General features: G+C 44.5%; 1 protein-coding gene across 8 annotated transcripts in view; it reads left to right on the top strand.

Annotated features, from left to right (window-relative positions):
- Positions 1–23,906, top strand: part of PPFIA2 (protein tyrosine phosphatase, receptor type, f polypeptide (PTPRF), interacting protein (liprin), alpha 2) — a 414,803-nt gene that overhangs the window by 289,678 nt on the left and 101,219 nt on the right. For all 8 annotated transcript variants that reach the window (XM_015413721.1, XM_015413717.1, XM_015413720.1 and 5 more), the window contains one exon: positions 13,354–13,470. In XM_015413721.1, the coding sequence (XP_015269207.1) occupies positions 13,354–13,470 (117 nt within the window). The remainder of the gene's footprint in view (positions 1–13,353; positions 13,471–23,906) is intronic.

The following is a 23,906-nucleotide window of genomic DNA, read 5'->3' on the forward strand; positions in this document are numbered from 1 at the left end:
TCCATGAATATGAGGCTGGGGCCAAATTTATTTTATTTTATTTACATTAGACTTGATATCCCGCTCTTGTCCCATGGCTAGGGTCTCAGAGCGGCTTACAGGGTTTCTGGTGCTAATCACCTGTGTTCCTAGCTAGGGCCACAATGTATGAAGGGGGGGTGGGACAACCTACCGGCACCCCCTCTGTGGTGGCTATTGCTGTTTCTCCGTTGGCTCGGCATGGTCGGGTCTCCTGGTCCAGCGGGTTGTTCTTTCTCTGGCGTTCTCTGGCGTCTCCGGCGTTCAGTGGTGGCGATCTCCTCCTTAGGCGCGCAGCTCCGCCTACTTTCCGGCCCGGCCACGTCCTTTCCGGCTCCGCTGAGCCGGAACTCGGCATCTGCGCACGCCCCTTTCTTCTCTCTTCACGGCAGCTCTCGGTGTACTCCTTCTCCGCCACCAGGGATCGCTCAAACGCGCACCTTGCCTTGCTCGCCGCCGCCTTGCTCACCGCACCACCAATGCCGTCCACGCCAGGATCGCCGCCGCCGCCATCGTTGCCGCCACTGCCGCCATCTCCGCTATCTCCGCCATCTTCAGCTGACCACATAGGGTGCCCCCCACCCCTCTAAGGGTGGGTACCCATTTACCTACTTGCAATTAGGTTGCTTTCGAGACCGCTGGGTAGGCGGGTTGTATGGCCATGGTCTTGGCATTGTAGGACCTGGCGTTTCACCAGTAACTGTGACTGGCATCCTCAGAGGTATAACACAGAAAGATGGAGTGCTCTCTGTGTCAAGGTAAGAAGAAAAACACCTGTGGCTAGACTACACAAGGCCAACTTTCCATTTAACTCAGGGTCCCCAAGATGGTGAATATTAAAACGTTTCAAACATTAGTGCAGCATTTAAAATGCAAATGTATATAAAATGTTTAAAACAATTATATAAAACATATAAACACATAAACATATAAGCACAAAAACAAAGAAGATGGCTAATAAGAGTTAGTGGAGGAACACCAAACCAAACAAAAAAGTCTTCACTCACTGGTGGAAGACAATAATAGAGGGAGACAGATGAATCTCCCTGGGAAAGGAGTTTCAAATTTTCAGTGCAACGACCAAGTAGGCCGGCTCAGGGCGGCTTACACAAAGCAGCATAAAATTACAATATACCTAAAATAGATTAAACAACAACATTTAAACATTCAAACCATTCTAAATCCAATTAACCATAAAATATAATAAAATGCTAGTGTCAGTAATTTCACACCAGTTGTTATTACTCAGTTCTCTCTCTTTGCAGTTGGCTTCTTGATCTTCTTGGATCATCTTAAGTGGCTAGCTCAGGCTGTGGTTGGAAATCCCAGGGAGGACTGGGCCTTCTTAGCTTAGGCTGTCAGTTGTTAGTAGTGGCGGCAGCTCCAAATGCCTGGTGGAAGAGCTCTGTTTTATAGGCCCTGTGGAACTGCCAAAGGTCCCACAGGGCCCTGATCTCTTCTGGGAGCTTGTTCCACCAGTATGGAGCCACCACCGAGAAAGCCCTGGCTCTCATTTTTGTTAGCCTTGCCTCCTTGAGACTCGGAAGGGCCAACCAGTCCTGGGCCCCTGATTGCAGTGCTCTCTGGGGCATATTTATTTATTTTTATTTATTTATTAAATTTATACCCCACCCTCCCTATGGTATGTAGGTCCCTGACCATAAAGGACTTTAAAGGTAAAAACCAGCACCTTGAAACAAATTCGATATGCTATAGGCAGCCCATGCAATGCCTTTAGTACAGGCTGGATGTGCTCCCGTATAGGAAGTCCTATCAAAAGCCTGGCCACAGCGTTTTGCACCAGCTGCAGCTTCCAGATTTGAGACAAGGGCAGCCCCATGTAGAGGGCATTACAGTAGTCCAATCTTGAGGTGACCATCGCGTGGATCACTGTTGCCACGTCATTGCATTCGAGGAAGGGAACCAACTGCCTGATCAGCCAAAGGTAGTAAAAGGCTGATTTGACAGTGACTGCTACCTGGCCCTCCATTGTTAAGGAGGCATCTAGGAGCACTTCCAGACTCCTAACCTCTTTCGCTGGCACCAGTGAAGCCCCATTGAAGGTTGGGAGTGGGATTCCTGCCCTCGGACTGCCCCATCTCAGGCACAGGGCCTCTGTCTTCGTCGGATTCAATTTCGGCTGGCTCAGTCTAAGCCAACCACCCATGGCTTGCAGCACTCAGTCTAGATCTTTTGGTTTGGAGTCAGACTGACTGCCCAACAACAGATAGAGATGGGTGTCATCCACATACTGGTGACATCCCAGCCTATGCATCCAGGCAATCTGGGCAAGAGGGCCATGTAAATGTTAAAAAGCATGTATTTATACTTAGGAGTTTTGGCTCCCATGTGCATCACCTTACACTTGGCCACATTGAACCCCATTTGCCATGTTGATGCCCACTTTCCCATTCTTTGACAGATCCTTTTGGAATGCCTCACAATCCTCACTGGTTTTCACCACCCTGAACAACTTTGTATCATCCGCAAATTTAGCCACTTCACTGCTTACTCCCATCTCCAAATCATTAATGAACAAGTTAAAAAGCAGTGGACCAAGTACTGATCCCTGCGGTACCCCACTGCTTACCACCCTCCACTGAGAAAATTGCCCACCTACACTCACTCTCTGTTTTCTATGAACTAGCCAGTTTTTGATCCATAAAAGAACTTGTCCTTCTATCCCATGATTTTTGAGCTTACTTAGGAGCCTTTGATGAGGAACTTTATCAAAAGCTTTCTGGAAGTCAAGGTAAATAATATCTATTGGAGCCCCCTTGTCCACATGTTTGTTCACCCCCTCAAAGAACACTAACAGGTTAGTGAGACAAGATCTTCCCTTACAGAAACCGTGCTGAGTCTGCCTCAATAGGTTTTGTTCATCTATGTGCCTACTAATTCTTTCCTTAATAATGGTTTCCACCAATTTACCCGGAATCGACGTCAGACTGACTGGCCTGTAATTTCCCGGATCTCCTCTGGAACCCTTTTTAAAGATGGGAGTGACATTAGCTACCTTCCAATCCTCAGGAATGGAGGCAGATTTTAAGGAAAGATTACATATCTTTGTCAGGAGATCCACAAGTTCACATTTGAGTTCTTTCAGAACTCTCGGATGTATGCCATCTGGGCCTGGTGATTTTTCAGTTTTTAAGTTGTCTATCAGTTTTAGGACCTCCTCTCTCGTCACCTCAATCTGACTCAGGTCTTCCAACACCCCTCCTGAAATCAGTGGTTCTGGAGTGGGCAAGCACTTCTCATCTTCCACAGTGAAGACGGAGGCAAAAAATGCATTTAGCTTCTCAGCCATTTCCCTATCATCCTTCAATACTCCTTTTACCCCTTGGTCGTCCAAGGGCCCCACTGCCTCCCTGGCTGGTTTCCTGTTTCTAATGTATTTGAAGAAAGTTTTATTGTTGGTTTTTACGTTTTTTGCTATATGCTCCTCATATTCCCTTTTTGCCTGCCTGACCTCAGACTTGCATTTTATTTGCCATAGCCTGTGTTCCGTTTTATCAGCCTCACTGTGACTAGCTTTCCACTGCTTAAAGGAATTCTTTTTACTTTTTACAGCCTCCATTACTCTGTTTGTTAACCATGCAGGCTTTTTCCTATACCTGTTTGTGCCTTTCCTAACCTGCGGAATATATATTTTTTGAGCTTCTAGGATCGTAGTTTTAAATAGATCCCAAGCTTCCCCAATTGTTTTGACCCTTTCTACTTTTCCTTTCAGTTTCCTCCCCACGTGTCCCCTCATATCAGAGAAATTACCCCTTTTAAAGTTAAAAATGGTTGTGTGAGTCTTTTTGGCCAATTCTCTATTTGTACAAATGATGAACTCAACAACATTATGATCACTGTTTCCAAGCGGTGCAATCACTTTTACATCTCTCACCAGGTCTTGAGTGTTACTTAGGACCAAATCAAGGATCGCCTCTCCCCTGGTAGGTTCCGTGACCATCTGCTCCATAGCACAGTCATTTAGAGTGTCTAGAAACTCAATCTCTTTTTCCCGACTAGAACACATATTGACCCAATCAATGTGTGGGTAGTTAAAATCACCTATTATTACACAGTGTTTTTGTCTAGTTGCTATCTTTAAGGCATTCATCATTTTATAATCCTCCTCTATCTTTTGATCTGGTGGGCGATAACAAACTCCCAGTGTTAAGTTTCCTTTTGGCCCCCCTATTTCAACCCATAGAACTTCCAGAAGCGAATCCAATTCACTTAGCCTCTCAATCTTTCTAGACTTTATACCCTCTCTGACATACAGAGCTACCCCACCTCCAACCCTTCCCCCCCTATCCTTCCGATATAATATATAACCGGGAATCACTGTGTCCCACTGATTTTCCTCATCCCACCAAGTTTCAGAAATACCCACAATGTCTATTTTTCCCTCCGACACCAAGCACTCCAACTCCCCGATTTTACCTCGGACACTTCTAGCATTTGTATAGAAACAGCTGTAATTTCCCTTACAAGTTAAGCCTGCATCCTTCCTCTTGCTATCTCGAGTCGTTGTCCGGCAGTCCATGTCACCAGCCATGGCCTCTGTGGACAATTTCAATCCACCTCCCTGTAGAAAAGCAACCGGTACCCCCTCACCTCTCTCAGATGAGCCAACCCGAACCAGAGACTTTTCATCTCCTGTCGGCTTTCCCCCAATATTCAGTTTAAAAGCTGCTCTGCCACCTTTTTGATTTTAAGTGCCAGCAGCCTGGTTCCTTCTCGGGACAAGTGGAGACCGTCTCGCCTGTACAGCTCCCTCTTGTTCCAAAAAGTATCCCAGTGCCTAACAAACCTGAACCCTTCCCCCCTACACCATCGTCTCATCCACGCATTGAGACTCCTGATCTCTGCCTGTCTCTCCGGCCCTGCGCGTGGAACAGGTAACACTTCTGAGAAGGCTACCTTGGAGGTCCTGGACCTAAGTTTCCTGCCCAGCAGCCTAAATTTCTCCTCCAGGACCTCACGACTGCATTTCCCCACATCGTTGGTGCCGACATGCACCACGACCACTGGCTCCTCCCCAGCACTATCTACCAGCCTATCTAAAACACGCGTAATGTCCGCTACCTTCGCACCAGGCAGGCAAGTCACCATACGGTCAGTACGCGGGTTCGCCACCCAGCTGTCTACCTGCCTAAGGATCGAATCACCCACTACCAAGAGCCCCCCTCCCACCCTGCTCAGGGATGGTTCCTTGGTGCAAAAGGAGAGCCGCTCACCAGCTGGGGAAGAGGTCCCTTCTGAGGGCACATTCCCCTTATCCTCAGCATGGTGCCCTGTTTCCCCTAGACCCTCATGCTCCCTGACAGCAGCGGGGCTGCCAGATCCAGAGTGGGACGAAGCTAACAAGTCCCCGAGAGTCTTTTCTGTGTGCCTAGCTGACTGTCTCTGCTTCTCCAGGTCAGCCACCTTGGCCTCAAGGGAGCACACACGTTCCCTGAGAACCAGGACCTCCTTGCACCGAGCACACACCCAAGACTTATGTCCAGTGGGCAGATAGTCATACACGTGACACTCCGTGCAAAACACTGGATAGCCCCCAACCCCCTGCTGGCATTCTGGCTTCATAATTCTTTTAAAATAAGTAAATATAATCCCCCTTTTAAAACCCTTTGTATTTATGTGGGTTTTTTTGTCGAAGTCAACTTACCTTATGGGGAAGACAAAGAGCCTAGGGCCTTGGCTTTCTGGCTCTTCTTGGGCTTCTTACAGAGTCCCTAGTCTAAGAGTCCCTAGGCTAAGAGCCACAGTCAAAGAGGCCTTTAGCTCGCCCTTTGGCTCATGCCTCTGGCAAAGTGCTTTCTTAAATACTGAATTACAGTCAATCACAGTCAAACAATGTCCCTTCCTCTCCCTCTCTCAAGCAGCCAGGACTCTGCAACAACTCTAATCGCTTTCACACACTCCCAAACACAGTCCTCCCACACAATATCCTCAGCTGAATCCCCTCAGCTAAAATCAAGTAAAAAAACACTCATCCCTCTAGCAGCTCTGCCTCCTGCTCCTGCTCAGAGCTCAGCTGGGTCTCAAATAGGGCAAGTTAGAAACCAGCCGGTAGAAACCAGATCTAGGGGTGGCTTTTTCAAGGGAGGGTTCACCACTGCTTCCTTAAATGCCTCCAGGAACAGCCCCTTGAGGAGGGACTTGTTGATGATTTTCCACAAGGCACCTTGAAACCTCTTGTGGCCAGCTTTAATTAGCCACAAAGGGCACAGGTCGAGGGAGCACATGGTAGGGTGTACAGTTAGGAGCAATTTGTCTACTTTCTCTAGGCTGAGCAGGTTGAAAAGATCCATAATGTGACTAGAAGATGTGCGTAGAGCCTCGAGTATGCTCACTGTGTCAACTGTGGCAAGGAGGTCATGGCGGAGCGACAAGGCTATCTTCAAAATAGCTCACAAAGACCTCACAGCCAATTCCCTAGCATTTGGTCTGCTTTGTGGTAAAGCAGTAGTACACCGAATCATTCTAAACAATTGGGCTGGGCATGAGCTTGCATATGCAATCATGGCCATCTAATACTGTCTCTTAGTGGCCTTGACTGCCATCTCATAGGATCCCATGAATGTCCTTTAGGATACTCTTGTAGCTTCATTGTGAGCATGCTGTCACTGCTTCTCTAGCCATCTTAGCCCCTGCTTTATCAGCTGCAACTCCTGGGTAAACCATGGTGCGAGCCTAGAGCAGAGGCGCAGAGGGTGCTGGGGAGCAATCTCATTAATGGCTGTCAAGAGTTGGCTGTGTCAGTCCTCTAAAAGCTCATTCAAGAAGCCGCCAGTGGGCTTCGGATCCCAAAGAGCCAACTGCAGCTGCACAGGATCCATTTGGGTCCATGGGCAAACCAAAATAGGCTTGTTGCCCAAACAGGGTCGGAGTGGAGTATTCAGATGGTCCTTCAGGGCACAGTGGTCTGACCATGGTACTGCCGAAGCAGTAATCTGGTCCACTGTAACTCCCACCGCGAAGACCAGGTTAAGCGTTTTCCCTGCCTGGTGAGTGGGGGCCATTACAAATTGGGAGAGTCCTAGAGCCACCATGGATGACACCAGGTCCAAAGCCTGAGTGGAGGCCGCATTGTCAGCATGGACATTGAAATCACCCAGAACTATTAGTCTAGGGTGTTCCAATGCCCAGCCTGATATGGCCTGCACCAGGGACGGTAGGCTATTGGCTGGTACATTGGGGGGTCGGTACACCTGCCAAATCGCCACACTCTCCCCAGCTTCCCACACTAGGCCGGCACACTCTATGCCCACAATCCTTGGTGGCAGGAGCACTCTGAAGGAGTAAACCCCTCAAATGAATAAAGCCACTCCTTCCCCCCTCCACCTTGTCTGCGATTGTTGAAGGACCAAGAACCTGGGAAGAGCTGACTTGGAGAGAGATACTGTCTCTCCCTCTCGCACCCAGGTCTCAGTCACGCATGACAAGTCTACATTCTGCTCCTGCAGAAAGTCCCGCAGGACCATGGTCCTATCATTTATAGACCTGGCGTTACACAACACCAATGTCGGTGGGGGGGTCAATTGTCCTAGCCCCACTGTCTACAAACTTTGGGATGGGATGTAGACTGGAAGGAGGCTGAGCTAAGTTATTTCTCTGTCCCTTTCCCTTGACTCCATGCCTAGTCCCACCACTATACGTTCCCCTCCCCAGGAGCACTGTAATCCTTTGTCCAATCATCAAACTGCCTGTTGATTTTCGCCAGCTGCGACCCAGCTGTGAGCCTCAGACCAAACTAGGGCATCAGACCCACCAAGTTGTCCTTGACAACAGGCGCTGGCTCCCACCTAGTCCTAAATCAATATAGCCCTGCCAATTTAGTCTACTAGCCTACAAATGCCTATATATATATACACACACTCCAGTCAATTAGCTAATAACTTACATTTCAATAGCGGCTAATAGAAGTCTGTGACAAAATTTCCTTTAAGCAACCAGAGGACCTTTTGTCAATTAATTTGTAGATTTAGATTTAACTACTAAATTAATTAATTAAAGCTGATTCATCAGTTACAGGACATATAGTATCATTAGTTCATTCAACAGATCAATCCATAATCAATTGGGGAAATATGGGTTGCCCCCCATTTAGCCTCAGATGGTGGGGGCATGTGAAGCAGGGCTTCTGAAGATGACCAGAGTGGTCAGGTGGGTTCATATGGAAGTAGGCAGTCCTTAAGGTATGCAAGCCACAAGCCATATAGGACTTTAAAGGTGAATACCAACACCTTGAGTTGGACTAAGACACAATCTGGGTGACAATGTACAAGGAGCAATGTTCCTAATGGGACACTGAATATTTGTAAATAACTGTTGGAATATTTTAGTTTATCAGATAAACTGAGTGGCTAAAGGTGGAACAAATTTGTGATGAAAAGTTAAATAAGAGAAGATATTCTGTCAACCTAGTGTATTTTGGATTTTAAAAAAAAATTAATCTCAGCTGCATTTTTGCTCCAAGTAAAATAAAGCCACAAAAAGTCAGATGTTTACAAACCATGTCTAAATCATTTAAAATGTTACAAATATCTAGCAAAACCTCATCTGAGACTAGGCCTTGACCTCTTTACATTTTTTGCTATACTGTTAATCAAATTAAATCATGTTAGTACATGGTAGGCAAGTGATTTAATTGGAAGCAAATTTCAATCAAGATAATTAGACTGACATAATTTAATACTTTACTGACAGATGGTCTGAAATATAATTTAAATGAAACGAACATTAAGAAAAGCCAGTAGGAAAAAAATAATGATTTCACTATCTTACTGCATGATACAGTGCTGGATAAACCCTTGATAAAAGGCCAAATATAATTGCTGCATGTATGCTTTAGGTAATCAAACAGCATTCACATTTAATATGCACTGTACATTTAAGTGCCTTGCCTAAATGAACTTTGTTTAATTTATGTCCCCATAAGTAAATGTTTAAATGCAGACACTGATAGATTTATTATAATGAGGGGGGAAAATTGAAGGTACTAAATACATTCAGTTTATAAAAAAAAGATTTACATGGAAATTTTTCAGAGAGCTTACTTGCATTTCAATTCATTTGAAAAGACTGTCTTGAAGATATTATTTGAGATTGTGACTGCCAGAGTGCAGATGTAACATTACTCGTATAGGATATAGGGTGGCTATAATGGATGGATTTATATTCCTTAGAAGTCAGAAAAGATTTTTATATTTCCTGTGCTCTGTTGGATTATTTGCTATATATATTTATTAGATCATTTTATCCTGTTCTATATTTAGGGAGCCTGGAGTGATCTACAATGCTCAGTCCTCTCAGCTTAGCATTCTGGTAGTTTTGAAGGCTTTTGGGGATGTTTGGATGCTAGGGGTACAGCGGGAATTTTAAAGCTGTATCCTCTGTTGTTCCCATGTTTTCTCAATTTCCCTCCTCCTCCTTGTAATATAAGAACTGAAGAACTAAGCCAAATTGAGGTGACCAGAGATAAAGTTCTAGATCTACTGGGGAAACTAAAAACCAATAAGTCTCCAGGTCCTGATGGCATACACCTGGCGGTGCCTGGGAGCAAGTCCCAGCTCTGTCTGTCTTGCCATGCTGCAACCTGACACCACCTTCTGGTGTCTTCTAAAGGTCTTCCAATGAGGTGGAAGAAAGTGAGGACTTGTTCTTTGATTTGAAGAAGTGTTTTGGAGAAGAAGCAAGTCAGTTCCAGAAAACAAATTGATGGGTGGTGCAGCACTCACAACTGCCATGTTGGGGATGATTATCCTATGGGGTGCAAAAGCATGGGAGTAGCCCTGCTTCTAAAAGTATGTTGTATGGTGATTTTTAAACTGGACTCTCAAAGCTCCATCCCATATGTTTCCATGAATTGGCTATCTCCAATGTTCTGCTTTGCCTGCCTTCCAATTTTTATAGAAAATTTCGATACTTAATTTTGGAATTTCTGCAACTTTTCATTCCTTCCAGTTGTCTTTGTGTGTGAAATTTTTTTCTCTGGCAACATACATACCACTATCTGCATGGTAAGTTTCTTCTGGACCCTATCTAAAAGAAAGGTATCTTGATTTCAGCAAGGCATGGTGTCTGTGGGTCTCAACCATTGTTTTAAAAATTGAGAGAGAGACACTGAACTCTCCAAAAAGGTGACCTTTTTCCTGTTTGGTCAAAATGGTATACTCGACAGTGCTGAAACAATGTTCTTAATTTGAAACTCACTGTCCTGCATACACTTTGTCTAAGAATTATCTGCCCTTGATCCTAGATGGCTTACAACTGACTAGGAGGGTTAGTCCATTCTTGCCTGTCTACAGGTAGAAATGTAGACAGCAGCCTGTCAGATCAGGTTCAGGTATTATTTTTTTTCTTGTTGTTTAAAAAGGCAGATATATGCATCAGAGTAGGTGCAGAATGAATAAAGTGACAGCAGTGAAACTGACAAGGCCATCCTCCCACCTTGTCACTTTTCATCAAGCAGCTGTTCTAAAGGGCATGTGTCCACTCCAGCACCAAAATGCATTGCAATACCTTAATATTTAAAAAAAAAATCTGGAGCAATATTTCAGGGAATCTTTTTTTCTACAGGCACACACTTTAGCAAGATTGCTGTATGATATTTCAAGTAAAACAAAGTTGCTTTTAAAATAATCAGACATGGAGACATATCAGTATTGCAGCAGTTGTCTGAAAATGCAAACCTTGAATAAAGGCAAAAACTGAATTCACTCGACAGCCAGGCCAAGTAAAATTGGAATTGCTAGACAAGATCTACAGGAGAAATGGTATAAACATGCTGCTCACACTTGGCGTAGCTCCCAAAATATAAAGTTCAAATATTCAAATTTGGGACTAGTAAAGGAAGCATTTGTGTGTAATTTATGTTTTGTGCATCATTAATCACATGACAAACTAACCTCCACTTCTTTTTTTTTTATACAATATATTTTATTAAATTTCAACTTTAAAACAAAATGACATACATATACAAAGTGGTGCATTAAGTACTTAACAATTGTGAAGCTGGCTTGTTACTAGACATTACAATAGAGGATAATTAGTTAACTACATGGTTCGTAGCATAGATATACACAAGATATATTTATAAACTTCCAACTCACAGTTTTTAGAACAATGCTTAATAATAACTTTTACCACAGATGAAAAGTGTCTATTTCTTTTGGGATAGCATCAAATTGTTGTAAATATTCCAATATCGGGAACCAGACTGCTATAAAAGAAGATTGTGTTGGAATCTTGTCAAGTCGCGTAAGGTTATCCGAGAGTTTAGCCATAATATACAAATCCCACAACTTCTTGTGCCAAAGCGAAATTGTAGGTGTCATTGTTGTTTTCCAGTGGGTTGCAATGACAGTTTTGGCTGCAAATAGCAGAATGGAGACCCTCTCCACCACTGAAGGAGCAGAGTCCTGAGCTACCCAACTGTTCAAAAATAAGTTTTCCGGCGTGGGTGTTATGTCTAAATGAACAATGCTGTTGATTTGAGTTAAAATGCTTTCCCAAAACGGGAGAATTTTTGGACAAGTTACCCAACAATGTATGTAGGTGCCTTTGCTGCCACAATTTTTCCAGCATTTTGGATCATAGGAGTGCGTCATTTGTGACAACTTACTGGGTGTGAGGTACCAGTGTGCAAGAATTTTGAAAGACTGTAACTTCATTGAGGAGATTTTAGTTTTAAATGGTGGTGTATTCCATATGTTGTGCCATGTATCATTTGTTAGTTGTATGTTACAGTCCCTGTGCCAGAATGATTGGTATGTTGGTGGGTTAGTGTTATCAACTAAAGCCAAAGCTTTATAAGATTTGGAAATTAGACCTTTTACTGATGTTTTGGCTGCCCTGATAACGTTTTCAAAAGGAGTGATTGGTTGTTTTACCAGAGATTCAAGGTTGAGTTGTTTGGTAAGGTTAGTGATTTGAAAATATTGAAACCATGGTATTTTGCTTTTGATTATTGTTTACCTCCACTTCTCAACCAGTTAATTATTTGTAATAGTCTCATGGATGGAAGCCACTGGGATTATTTTAGAATAAGAGATTCTATCAGATCCTGCTCTCGGTTTTACAGCAAGGGAATGTTTCATTGCTGTCTGAGTTTGGTGTTCACTAAAATGAATGAGGTAGTTCAGACTTCCATCTCTGTGGCATATATTGCTTTACTGCTTACCAGCTTTTCACATTTCTCTCTGCAGCTACAGTGTCAAAGGAGTCTTGATTTTTTTTAAATGAAATCAGTGACTAGGCATAGTTCAAGTTATGCTCTTTGTTGTCCTAATACCCTTTTGTAATGTCATCTAACCAGCAAATGATATTGCTGTATTTCCATCTAAGCAAAGGTAACTTATAAAGTGCTTCTTTATACTGAAGTCTCAGTTACACATTTTGACCAATATGCCAGTGGCCTTCATCTTCCCCCTTCCATGTCTTTTCAGTAATACCTAGGACACACGAACGATATTATCACACTCAACGTTTCCCACCGGAATTATCTGTCCTTGGCTGATTCTAGCAGGGCAAGCCAGCAAAATACGCAGTTCACATGACTGAACAATTAACTATTGCTAGAGAGATGTGGCTTGGCAATGCCGGTGTATCTCCCACAGCAGGAAGTTAGCCTGACTCATTGGAACAGCTCATCCACCCCAATAAAGTGTTTACTTTAACTACTAGTAGGAATCACTTCTAATTTTCCAGTCCAATTTATACTTGGCATGATTTATCAATGGGATGTATTGCTCACTGAATCTCATTGGTAAGCTTTTTATTATAGCTTTTGACAAAGAATTATTTTATGTCAAGGAATTACATTATATTACAGATAAGAATTTTAGGAAATACTTATTTGAAAAAAAATCTTTGCAAAATTGGCATCACATGATTCTAGCTTCTTATATGTGTATCAGATCAACTTGATTCACAATATTTCCAATAATGTTTACTGTATTTTTTCTTGACCGCTCATTTCACAAATGAGATTTTATACGTGTAAGTTTGGCATACTGAAGTGAAATATGGGAGTGTTGTCTTTTGTATACCTTCTTACTGATTTCTCACCCCCCACCATTTATACATTTGCAGCATACAAACTCTGACATAATGGTCCTAAATAATGTAAATGCTCATTTTAAAAGTAAAGGCTATAATCCATTTAACAGAGTATAAGAACTGTGGAACTCTGTAAGATATAATTTCTGAGTACACATGCATATGATTTGGCTATAAGTTACATTGCTGCCCATTATGTGATATACTTATATATAAATGAAATGCTTGGCCGTTTACTGTTTCTTTTTATGTTACCTTTATGCTCTCTTTTAGATCATAGCTTTGCGTGAGCAAAATGTACACATTCAAAGGAAAATGGCATCAGGAGAGATTCCTCCTGACTCAGAACATATCAAAGGAATGGAGCCAGGACAAAAAGTTCATGAAAAGGTATGAAAAAGCAGTTTTCTTTTGATTAAAATGCTCTGATCAACACACATTGCTTGCACTCTGCATTTTCAAATAAACATAAGTTCACTCTACATGAGTAATAGAACCTGTATGAGTGCAAGGCATGCCAACAGTATGTTTTGAGCTGATGCCTGACAGCCTTGACCAGTGTCACTTATGCCCCCCACACACAGAAAATTCAAGCCAATAGCAAAGGAATTCCATGCCATATTTTAGCTACTGAACCCATCTCTTGCTATTTAACTGCTAACACAGAAATCCCAAAACCAAATGACCAGCGGCTGTAACAAAAACTTCATTAGGTAAGCCTGTCATTGACTGAATGTTTAACTGTTCCAATAGACTCTTTGGTGTTTTTGTTGTTGTTGCTGCATTAGATTTGTGTTTTCAATAATAATCTCAATAATTACAAAATAGGTGTTTTGTAAGTATTATAATTAATATGAAAACAAAACAAAAGTCCCCATCTACACAGTTTATAATGAAATTATTCTGGTTTCATTCATTATTGCAATCTCTGCCCTTATTAGTTTCACTTTTTCAGGGAAGCCAGTCCCCCGCATCCCCCTCCAGTAGGGCCATGTCAGTCAGGAAGGGGAGAGGTGGAGCCTCATAACCATAGGCAGCCATAAATGGAGAAACTCCCATGGAGGAATGACATGCATTGTTATAACAAAATTATGCGAAAGGGAGAAACCCCTCCCAGTTGTCCTGTTGAAAGTTTGTGAAGCACCGTAGGTATTGTTCAAGGGTTTGATTGACCCATTCCATTTGACCATCAGTCTCTGGGTGATAAGCACTACTCATGCCCCATTCCACCCCCAGCAGGTGCATCAGTTTCCCCCAAAACCTAGGAACGAACTGCAAACCCCAGTCGGAGATTATCTTGTGGGGCAAGATATGCAGCCGGAACACCTGCAGAAGGAACGCCTTGGCTAGGAGGTGGGCTGTAGGCAGGGACTTAAACGGGATGAAATGGGCTTGCTTGGAAAACAGATTGACCACCACCCATATAACCGTCTTTCCCTGGCTGGGGGGTAAATCAGTGATAAAGTCCACGGATATCACCTCCCACGGCCTGCCAGGCATGGGCAGTGGCCGCAACAGTCCAGGTGGTTTTCCGGGGCGTGGTTTACACATGATGCATGTCTCATAAGACTGGAGAAACAGGGAGAGATCCTTTCTCATACCGGGCCACCAGAACTAGCGTTGCAACAGATGCCAAGACTTCACAGATTCCAGGTGCCCCGCCAGCTTGCTGCCAAGCACTGTCGACATGACATCGCCCCACAAGGCCAATGGAATGAACAGTTTGTGACTGTGGTACCAGCAGCCATTAGGCCATTCCTCCAACTCCCCCTCCCTTTCCAGTTCTTTCCAATCAGCGTCCAAGAGGGCGGAGGCAAACTTCACTTCCAAGGAGTCCCCATCCCCTGGGGGCGAGGCTTTTGCTTGGCTGTGAGTCAGGACCACCACCCCCATCTGGGAGGGAGTGAACATAGAGTCCAGCATGCCCTCACATTGACTGTTGTGCTGTGGGAGGTGGGACAACGCATCCGCCAGTGAGTTAGCTTTGCCTGGGAAGTGGTGGAGGGTGAAATTGAATTTGGAGAAGAAGTCCGCCCACCTTAGTTGCTTAGCATTAAGGTTGCAGGGCGTTCTCATCACTTCCAGGTTTTTATGGTCAGTCCAAATCTCAAATGGCACCCATGCCCCCTCTAACCAGTGCCGCCACGTTGAGAGTACTAATTTAATAGCCCCCACTTCTTTGTCCCATACTGACCAGTTTCACTCAGTGTCATTAAACTTCTGAGAGACATAAGCAAGAGGCTGCAATTTCCCATCCCCCCTGCAAAATGGTGCCGCCCATGGCGACATCCGATGCGCCAACACAGGTTCAGACATGAATAGGACTTTTAAGCGGTCAAACGCCTCCTGGCATTCATTAGTCCATGCCACTTTAGCTCCAGGCTGGGTACTCTCGGGCCCCTTCCCTTTTGTTTTTAGGAGATCCATGAGCAGTAGGCTCACCTGGGCAAAATTGGCAAGGAAAGATCTGTAAAAATTGGCAAATCCTAAGAATGCCTGGAGCTGCCTCCGGGTTCGAGGCGGCTCCCACCCTAACATGTCCCAGACCTTAGCAGGGTCCATTTCCAACCCACACGGGGAAATGTGATAGCCCAGGAAATCGATCTCGTTATAATGGAATTCACGTTTTGAAAGTTTGGCAAACAATTTGTGCTTGTGTAACGTGTGCAACACTTCCCGCACCAATTTCACGTGGGAAGGTTTGTCGGGGGAATACAGCAAGATATCCTCCAGATAAACAAGTACGCCCTTGAACAGGTGCTTGTGCAACACTTCGTTAATAAGGTTTATGAAGACCCTGGGAGCCCCTTGGAGTCCGAAGGGCATCACCCGTACTTGAAGTGGCCCAACGGGGTATTAAACACCGTTTTATATTCGTCCCACTCCTTAATTCATACTCGGAAGTACATGTCCTGGAGATCAAGCTTGGAAAAGATTTCCTCCTTAGCCGCTTGACCAGGAGATCCTTGATCGGGGTAGGGGTTAAGCATTAGTAATGGAAACTGCATTCAACCCCCTATAGTCAGTGCATAGCCTCAACCTCCCATCCTTTTTCTTCCAGAACAGCATGGGGGCAGCAAATGGGGAGGATGCAGGGCGAATGAACCCCCTGGCTAGGTTCTTGTCAATGAACTTTCACAGTTCCTCCTTTTCACCTGGGCTCATCGCATACAATTTCCCTTTGGGCAACTTGTGCCAAGGCAGCAGTTCAGTGGCACAATCAGAATGCCTGTGAGGCGGTAACTTGTCAGCTTCCTCCTCTTCGAAAACTTGGGCCATGTCCTGGTACTCTGAGGGAATGGTGGCCAACTCCTCCCTTGCCAGGCATGCTCGCACCAGTTCATCAGGGGGGGATCCCCACTCCACAGCCCACGCATGAGCCTGACACTTGGGAGAGATAAATTGAACCTTGTCCTCATCCCACAGGATGTATGGGTCATGTTCATGTAGCCACAGGCTGCCCAACACCAGTGGGAAATAAGCTGCCTGGGTGATGACAAATGACCGGTGCTCCCAATGTCCTCCTGCCCCCATCTGCAATGGTACAGTCTCGTACTTGCAAGGGTCTTTCATGGCTGACCCATCCATTTGGGTAAAGATGATAGGGTCTGGGAGTTTAATGACTTTGGTCCCTAGTCCCATAACTAGTGAGGGGTTGATCAAGTCCCAACCACACCCCGAGTCTATTAAGCCCCACACCCGTACATGGGTTCCCAGCTCGGGATTCATTATAGTCACAGTCACAAAAAAAGGAGAGGATAGCTGCTCACCATTTTGGGCGCCTCTGGGATCGGGACCTGCTGCTCCATGCCTTTTCCCACCAGCTCCTCCCCCTCCTCACTGCTCATTCCCGGCTCCTCTTTGAGGATGCTAGCTTGAAGGGCTCATTGAGTCTTGGGTTAAGCTATGGTTTTCCGCACCAGGGTGTCAGTCCATTTCTTTTCAGGCCCCTTCCTCATTGCACCTGTGGTCCCAGACTCCAGGCAGGTGGCGGCAAAGTGGCCCACTTCCCCACATCTCAGGCACAGACCCTGTTTCATGCGTTGCTCCCGCACCCCCTCCTTCAGTTTTGGGATCTTGGGTCTTGTCGTCACCGGAACCACTTTTCCCAAAGTGGCTGTGTTGTCAATACAAATGGTCCTCAGATGGCTCTCAGCGTCTGCTGCTTCTCGCATTCATGCATTAAGGGACACAGGGTGGATGCTGTGCAGGATGGTTTTGCAGATCTCTGGGTGGAGGCCCAGGCAATACTGCTCCGCCATCACACCATCTGGCCGACCCTGAATCTTTGCAGCATGCCTTTTGAACTCCTCTGAGTATTCTCTCACCGTCTTCTTACCTTGCTTGAAAGTGCACAGGTAAGCGTGTGCCTGCTCGCTGGCATTAGGGTCCTCATATTGAGCTCTGAGGGCCCACATAAAATCATCCACTCCCTGCAGCTCTAGACCATCAGAATTGTGTAGATTCACATACCAGTCGGCGGCCCTGTCCTGCAGCTTTGAAGCAATGTAGTCTATGCGACGTTTCCCCAGCGTAGGCCCTGTAAGCTCGTAGTCACCCGGGATTTTGCTCCACTGAGCGCTCCCTGAGGCAGTTCTTGCGAGGTGGCTGCCACATCCCAAAGGTGGGTGGTTGGTACTGTGGTCGTGGGGACTGTACTATAGTTGTGATCTTCTCGCCTTTGCTCATCTCGAGTAGGAGAGATACAGGTCAAGGAGAAGATGATTCCTGACACTCTGTCAGGGTCACACAACACAGCACTTCATAAGAAGAATTCTGTTTATTGGTACACCAGGACTATAACATGTGTACTGCTTGTGTCAGGAATGCCCGGTAACAGTATGGCACCCTGAATTTTACTAGGATCAAACACACACACACCCTTACAAGCTGAAGCCAATAAGCAAAGCTCGCACGCGCGGGGAAAGAAAACGGGCAAAAAGCAAAAGCTGTTAGTTCCCAGCAAAAGCCGACAGTGGCTGGAACATAACAAGGTCAAGAAAGTAGATAATACCCAGACAGTGAAACTCTGTGCATAGCAGGCAGAGCAAGGTGGTTTCCCCCTCCACACATTCCAGCAACATGGCAGTGTTAACTGACAGTAATCTTGGACCAGGCACATATTCTTAGCCTAAACTACCTCACAAGGCGGTTTTGTGAAGATAAAATAGAGGAAAGGATAATGATGATGTAAGTTGCTTTGGGTCCACATTGTGAAGAAAGGTGGTATATATAATAGATATAGTTGAAGAAGGGGACAGATAAAATGTAAGTTGGTTGATGAATAGGAAGGAAAGCAGGAAAAGGTCCTCACTTCATGGGGTCTGCCAGGAGAAAGAAAAGAGGAAATAGTGTGGGGAAAGGGATATAGGGGAAACAGAGGTGCCCTTCACAAGTCCTTGCAGGTTCCCCACCGCACAACTCTGCCTTGGTTTGCACAACTTGGCCAGTTTTCCCAGGGAAAGGCTGCCTGGCATAGGTAAGGAGGAAAAACTGGGGGGGGGGGGCAAAGGGGCAGGTAAAGGTAAATTTGCTGTTGGGTGACAAGAACAGAAGGAAGCAGGAAGAGAGGCTATGGGGGCTGTCAGGGGGGAAAGAGAAAATAGTGGGAAAGGGGGAAATGAGATGCTCCCCTCAAGTTCTTGCATGTCCCCTGCTTGTTTTACCATAGTTCTAATGTAATAAAATACTGAACACTGAACTCATTCAGACTGATTTAGAATACCAGGGTGGGGGAGGAGGGGTCAAACCAGTTTACAAAGAGGCTGCATTTGAAGGGAATTTAAGGTAAATGGATATTATTTTCAAGTTGTTTTCAGCTCTCCTTGAGAGGAGGGGAGGAGAAACGAGCACAATTTGAATTGAGTGAAGTTTCCATTCCTAGGGGGAGAGAGCAATTTTTGATGACCCTTCCCTGGTAGCAGACCTCTGACTACCAGCTTCATGCTGTTCCTGGGGATCCCCTTTCTCCCAGAATCAGCATGGCGGGGGGACATTTTGGGCTGCATCAGCAGGGAAGAGGCAGGAAAGTCTCACTCTCCTGACAAAAGTCCCTTACAGAGTACATTTGGGGAAGGGGGTATCTGCAGATTGAAAAGAAATTTAGTCATAGTGATTGGGAGTACACTCAAAGAGTATCCCAACAAATATGTGAGAGTTTACTTAGCAGCATTACCATATGCTTATGATGTTACATAGCAGTGATGTCAAAAATTCTTAAAGTTAAATGTCTTCTAAGGTAATTTTTTAACAGCTTCAACTGAATTTTCCAACTTTTCCAGTCCTTCTCAGGATGTGCGTTGTTTGCTGTTCATAGATCATTTAAATACAAGTAGTGGAGTTCTTTGTATTTTAAAACTTTCAAGATGCCCATGTGCATTCTTAAATGCAATGAAGGTACTGAAGTATTTCCTGCAATAGTGTTTCTATGTTAAATATCATTACAAAAAGATAATTTGAATAAATCATCACATAACATAACTGTGGAGTCACCCTGTGGAAGGCAGTTCATGTAAGGGACATATTGGGAGCTATCTGACCTTCAGAGGATGATTATAACTTGGAGAAAATTTGCTTCAAGGAATTGGTGCTATAATTTTGCTGTTTATTAAATGTAATCATTGTGCTTGATGTATAAAACATAAGTTAAGGCATGATCTTTGGCCCTGTAAAATTCCCATGCTAAATTAGAAAGTTAATGCAATTTGAGCCCAAAATTCAGCTGATCAGAAGAGTATGGTTTAGTTTAAGAAGCAATATAGATACTGTATTCGTTTTCAGATTGTTTTCTTAATGGGTCATTATTGATACTGATACTGTAAAGCTATGTGTGCATGGAATTTGATCAGAACATCTGCTTGTTTGGCATGCAAGAGAGGAAAAGGGAATTACAAGGAATGCAGAATGGACAAAAGAGAGGTAAGGCGTTCCTTGTGTAGCAGAGATTTTGGAAAGGGAAAGGAGGCAGATAATAAAATGTAGTTACAAGAGGGTACAGGCATCTTAAACAGTAATGATCGGGAAAGTTTACAAGATTGAAAGAAGTGCCTATCTGGGAGTAAGACAGTATATGTGATTTTGTATCTCTGAATACTGGGCAACAAATGGACATAGGATATGGCAGTTTGGTCCTGTAGCACATTTTTAAGCAAGGTGTCTAATGAAAAGACTGGATTTAGTTCTTAAACTAAGGAACATTAGCATCTAACATTTGCAATACTTTTGTCACCCCTGCAGCATTCTCTATTTAAAGCTAACCACATGCTATTGTGTGTTTGCTGGATGAGATAAAATGGTATTGTGTGTTTTTATTATGGTAGCACTATGGGTTTTTTTCATTAACTGTCCAGAACATTTTAATTAGGTGGAATAAAATTATAAAGAACTGTATTACTTTATTGCATAGTCGTTCGGAAAGAAGGATATATAGCCTAGTTAAGAGTGGGTGTTGTACTATTTTTTAGCACTAGGCATATTTTTCACAAAGTTGGCTGACAGCATAACCTCAGAACCAAAATGTTTGACTCCCCCAACCAAACATAAATCTATATCATGGGTGTGTTTGCATTTGACAAGCCTTTATTGGCATACATATACACATACAATAGGAGATCAGATTAAATATAGATCGGAAAATACAAATCCATATAGGGTAAAATTGGAGCTATGGCACAGAAAAACAGCATGAAAGATATCATGGGTACAATATTTATACATTGTTATGGTTTAAGAATATAACCCTGAATAATCAAGTGTACATTTTGCAGCTTGATCTCTTTGCATGATTACTTGAATGTTAGTATTTTACACTCTTTGGGAAAATATTCTAATGTATCACTAACGTGTACATTTTTTTCAGTATGCTGGATTGAAAAAAATCCTTTGTGTTATTTAAGTGTTCTCTCATTCTTTCATTCATTTATGGTAGAGGTGTAGGGGGCAGCAAACACCATATTGCCTCCTATTGATTACTGATACGTTGTCTCCATAAACACAAGATTGCATTAAAACTTTTGATCTACAGAGAGAAGGAAGAAAACATCAGACATTACTGGTGCTGATTTCTTTTCATGCTGTTCCCCAAGACAAAATATAAGTATGCTTTTCCTCCTTGATCTTACAAAGCACTAAGAATTTCATTTTTCCCCTAAACCACTTCCATATTTAATCTCTATTGGACTCTGTGGCACTTGTTCCCACAGGATATTTTTGAACTTGGATTTTTCTCTGTGGTGTGCCTCCTTTGTTGTAGATAATACTATCCCTGACATCAAATTTGCTTGATGACACTTTCATCTCTTTCCTTTTTCCTCCTCTTGGCTATTACTATTTGGACAGCTATTGAAGCTCTTTGCCTACAGAAAGTATAGGCAAATCTCAATCTCAATCACTCTCCCATAACCACTTTAATTTAAAAAACAAAACAAAACAGGGAGACTTTTCAAGCTACATATTGAAATATTGGTCTGCATGGAATGCACACAGTCATTTGTGTGGGGGGGTTCTTTTGTTGTAAATATTTGATATTAATAAAGTGTTACTAGGTGCCTATAAATACAATAGTTAGGTTGCTTTCATGCCTGCTTGTGAGCTTTCTAGATTATCTGGTTTGCACTGTGGAAACAGAAGGCAGCACTAGAAGAACTTTGATCTGATCCAGCAGAGTTTGTTTTCCCTTCTTCTTATGGGCAAGAAGCTGAAGAATCTGTATTCTTAGGCTACTGCCTGTGCTTGTTGACTCAGCGGCAGTGACATCGAATGACCTTGCTAAGGTGTGGTATCTGTGTAATTCAGTCTACACATTCCCAGAGTTTCTAGAAACTCTCAATGACTGTGTCATGGAGCAGATGGTCACAGAACCTACCGGGGGGAGGTGATCCTGGACTTGGTCCTAAGTAATGCTCAATACGTGGTGAGTGATGTAAATGTAATAGCACCTGTTGGGAACAGCGACCATAATGCTATTAAGTTTAGCATTTACATGAATGGGGAGTTGCCCCTAAAGACTAACACAACCACATTTAACTTTAGAAAGGGTAACTTCTCTCAAATGAGGGGGCTTGTGTAGAAGAAACTGAAAGGAATGGTAAGGAGGGTTCAAATCCCTTTAGGAAATCCCTTTAGGAAGCTTGGAGAATATTTAAAACTACAGTCCTAGAAGCTCAGATAAATGTATACCTTGGGTTAGAAAAGGTACAAGTTGTTGTAAAATAGTCAAAAGTATTTAAAATACTCAGAGTATCAATGGATCTTGCTCTATTGGAAAGAAGAGATTTCTTTGCATTTAAAAACATTTATTTCTAAGGGTAAACGGTATACAGGAAACCTACAAAATAACAAAACTCCTAAGAGCTACATTTTCTAAGCTGCCTACAGTTCAACCATTGTTACACACTAACAACAGATAATGGATAATCTGTCCTTCTTCTCGACCCCTAGACAGAAAGTCACCTGGAACCAGGCCTTGGTTCCTGCCGGAGCGCGCCGGTATGCTGCTCCACCAGTAAGAAACCCAGGGGGCAGGGACATAAGCCCCGCTCCCTGCTCCCAGCAGCCATCAGTTGGGCCAAGGAGCAAGCAGCAGGGAGGTAAGGTCCCTGCGGAGCCCTCCCATCGCCTGCCGAGGCACCTCCCCTCATTTTTCAGGCTCCATGCCAGGCCTGGAAAAAGATCAGCCGAGGTGCCCCCCACCCTCGCTGCCTTTTTCAGGGGCCCCCATTGGCTCTCCTTCCTTGTGAGCTTCCAGAGGCTCGGGCTGGTAAAGGAGGAGCGCGTGCATGGCAGAGGGTGAGGGAGGGCGCACGGGGCTGTGAGCAAAACTTCTACTCGGTGACCTACTGGTGTTAAGGTTGTGAGCGAGTGATTGGGCTGCTGCTTAAATTGGACTGCTCTGGAGCTGTCCTTCCTAAGCGCAGACTAAAGTGCGTAAGCTGGAGGATAAAAACTCCCCCCATTGGCTCTTCTCTCCTTCCTTGTGGGCTTCCAGAGGCCCAGGGCCGGTAGAGGAGGAGCGCATGGCAGAGGGTGAGGGAGGGGGCACGGGGCTGTGTGAAAAAATTCTACTCGGTGACCTACTGGTGTTAAGGTTGTGAGCGAGTGATTGGGCTGCTGCTTAAATTAGACTGCTCTGGAGCCGTCCTTCCTAAGCGAAGACAAAAAACTCCCCCCCATTGGCTCTCCTCTCCTTCCTCAGGCCACTGGAGGAGGAGCATGTGTACGGCAGAAGGAGAGGGAAGGCACGCGGGGCTGTGAGCAGAACTTCTACTCGGTGACCTACTGGTGTTAAGGTTGTGAGCGAGTGATTGGGCTGCTGCTTAAATTAGACTGCTCTGGAGCCGTCCTTCCTAAGCGAAGACAAAAAACTCCCCCCCATTGGCTCTCCTCTCCTTCCTCAGGCCACTGGAGGAGGAGCATGTGTACGGCAGAAGGAGAGGGAAGGCACGCGGGGCTGTGAGCAGAACTTCTACTCGGTGACCTACTGGTGTTAAGGTTGTGAGCGAGTGATTGGGCTGCTGCTTAAATTAGACTGCTCTGGAGCCGTCCTTCCTAAGCGAAGACAAAAAACTCCCCCCCATTGGCTCTCCTCTCCTTCCTCAGGCCACTGGAGGAGGAGCATGTGTACGGCAGAAGGAGAGGGAAGGCACGCGGGGCTGTGAGCAGACCTTCTACTCGGTGACCTACTGGTGTTAAAGTTGCGAGCGAGCGATTGGGCTGCTGCATTAATTAGTCTGCTCTGGAGCCATCCTTCTTCAGCGAAGACAAAAGTGTGTAAGCCAGAGGCTGAAAACTCCCCCCCCCCCATTGACTCTACTCTCCTCCCTTGTAGG

Source organism: Gekko japonicus, unplaced genomic scaffold (assembly GCF_001447785.1).
Source record: "Gekko japonicus isolate JY-2015 unplaced genomic scaffold, Gekko_japonicus_V1.1 scaffold649, whole genome shotgun sequence".
Classification (NCBI taxonomy): Eukaryota; Metazoa; Chordata; class Lepidosauria; order Squamata; family Gekkonidae; genus Gekko; species Gekko japonicus.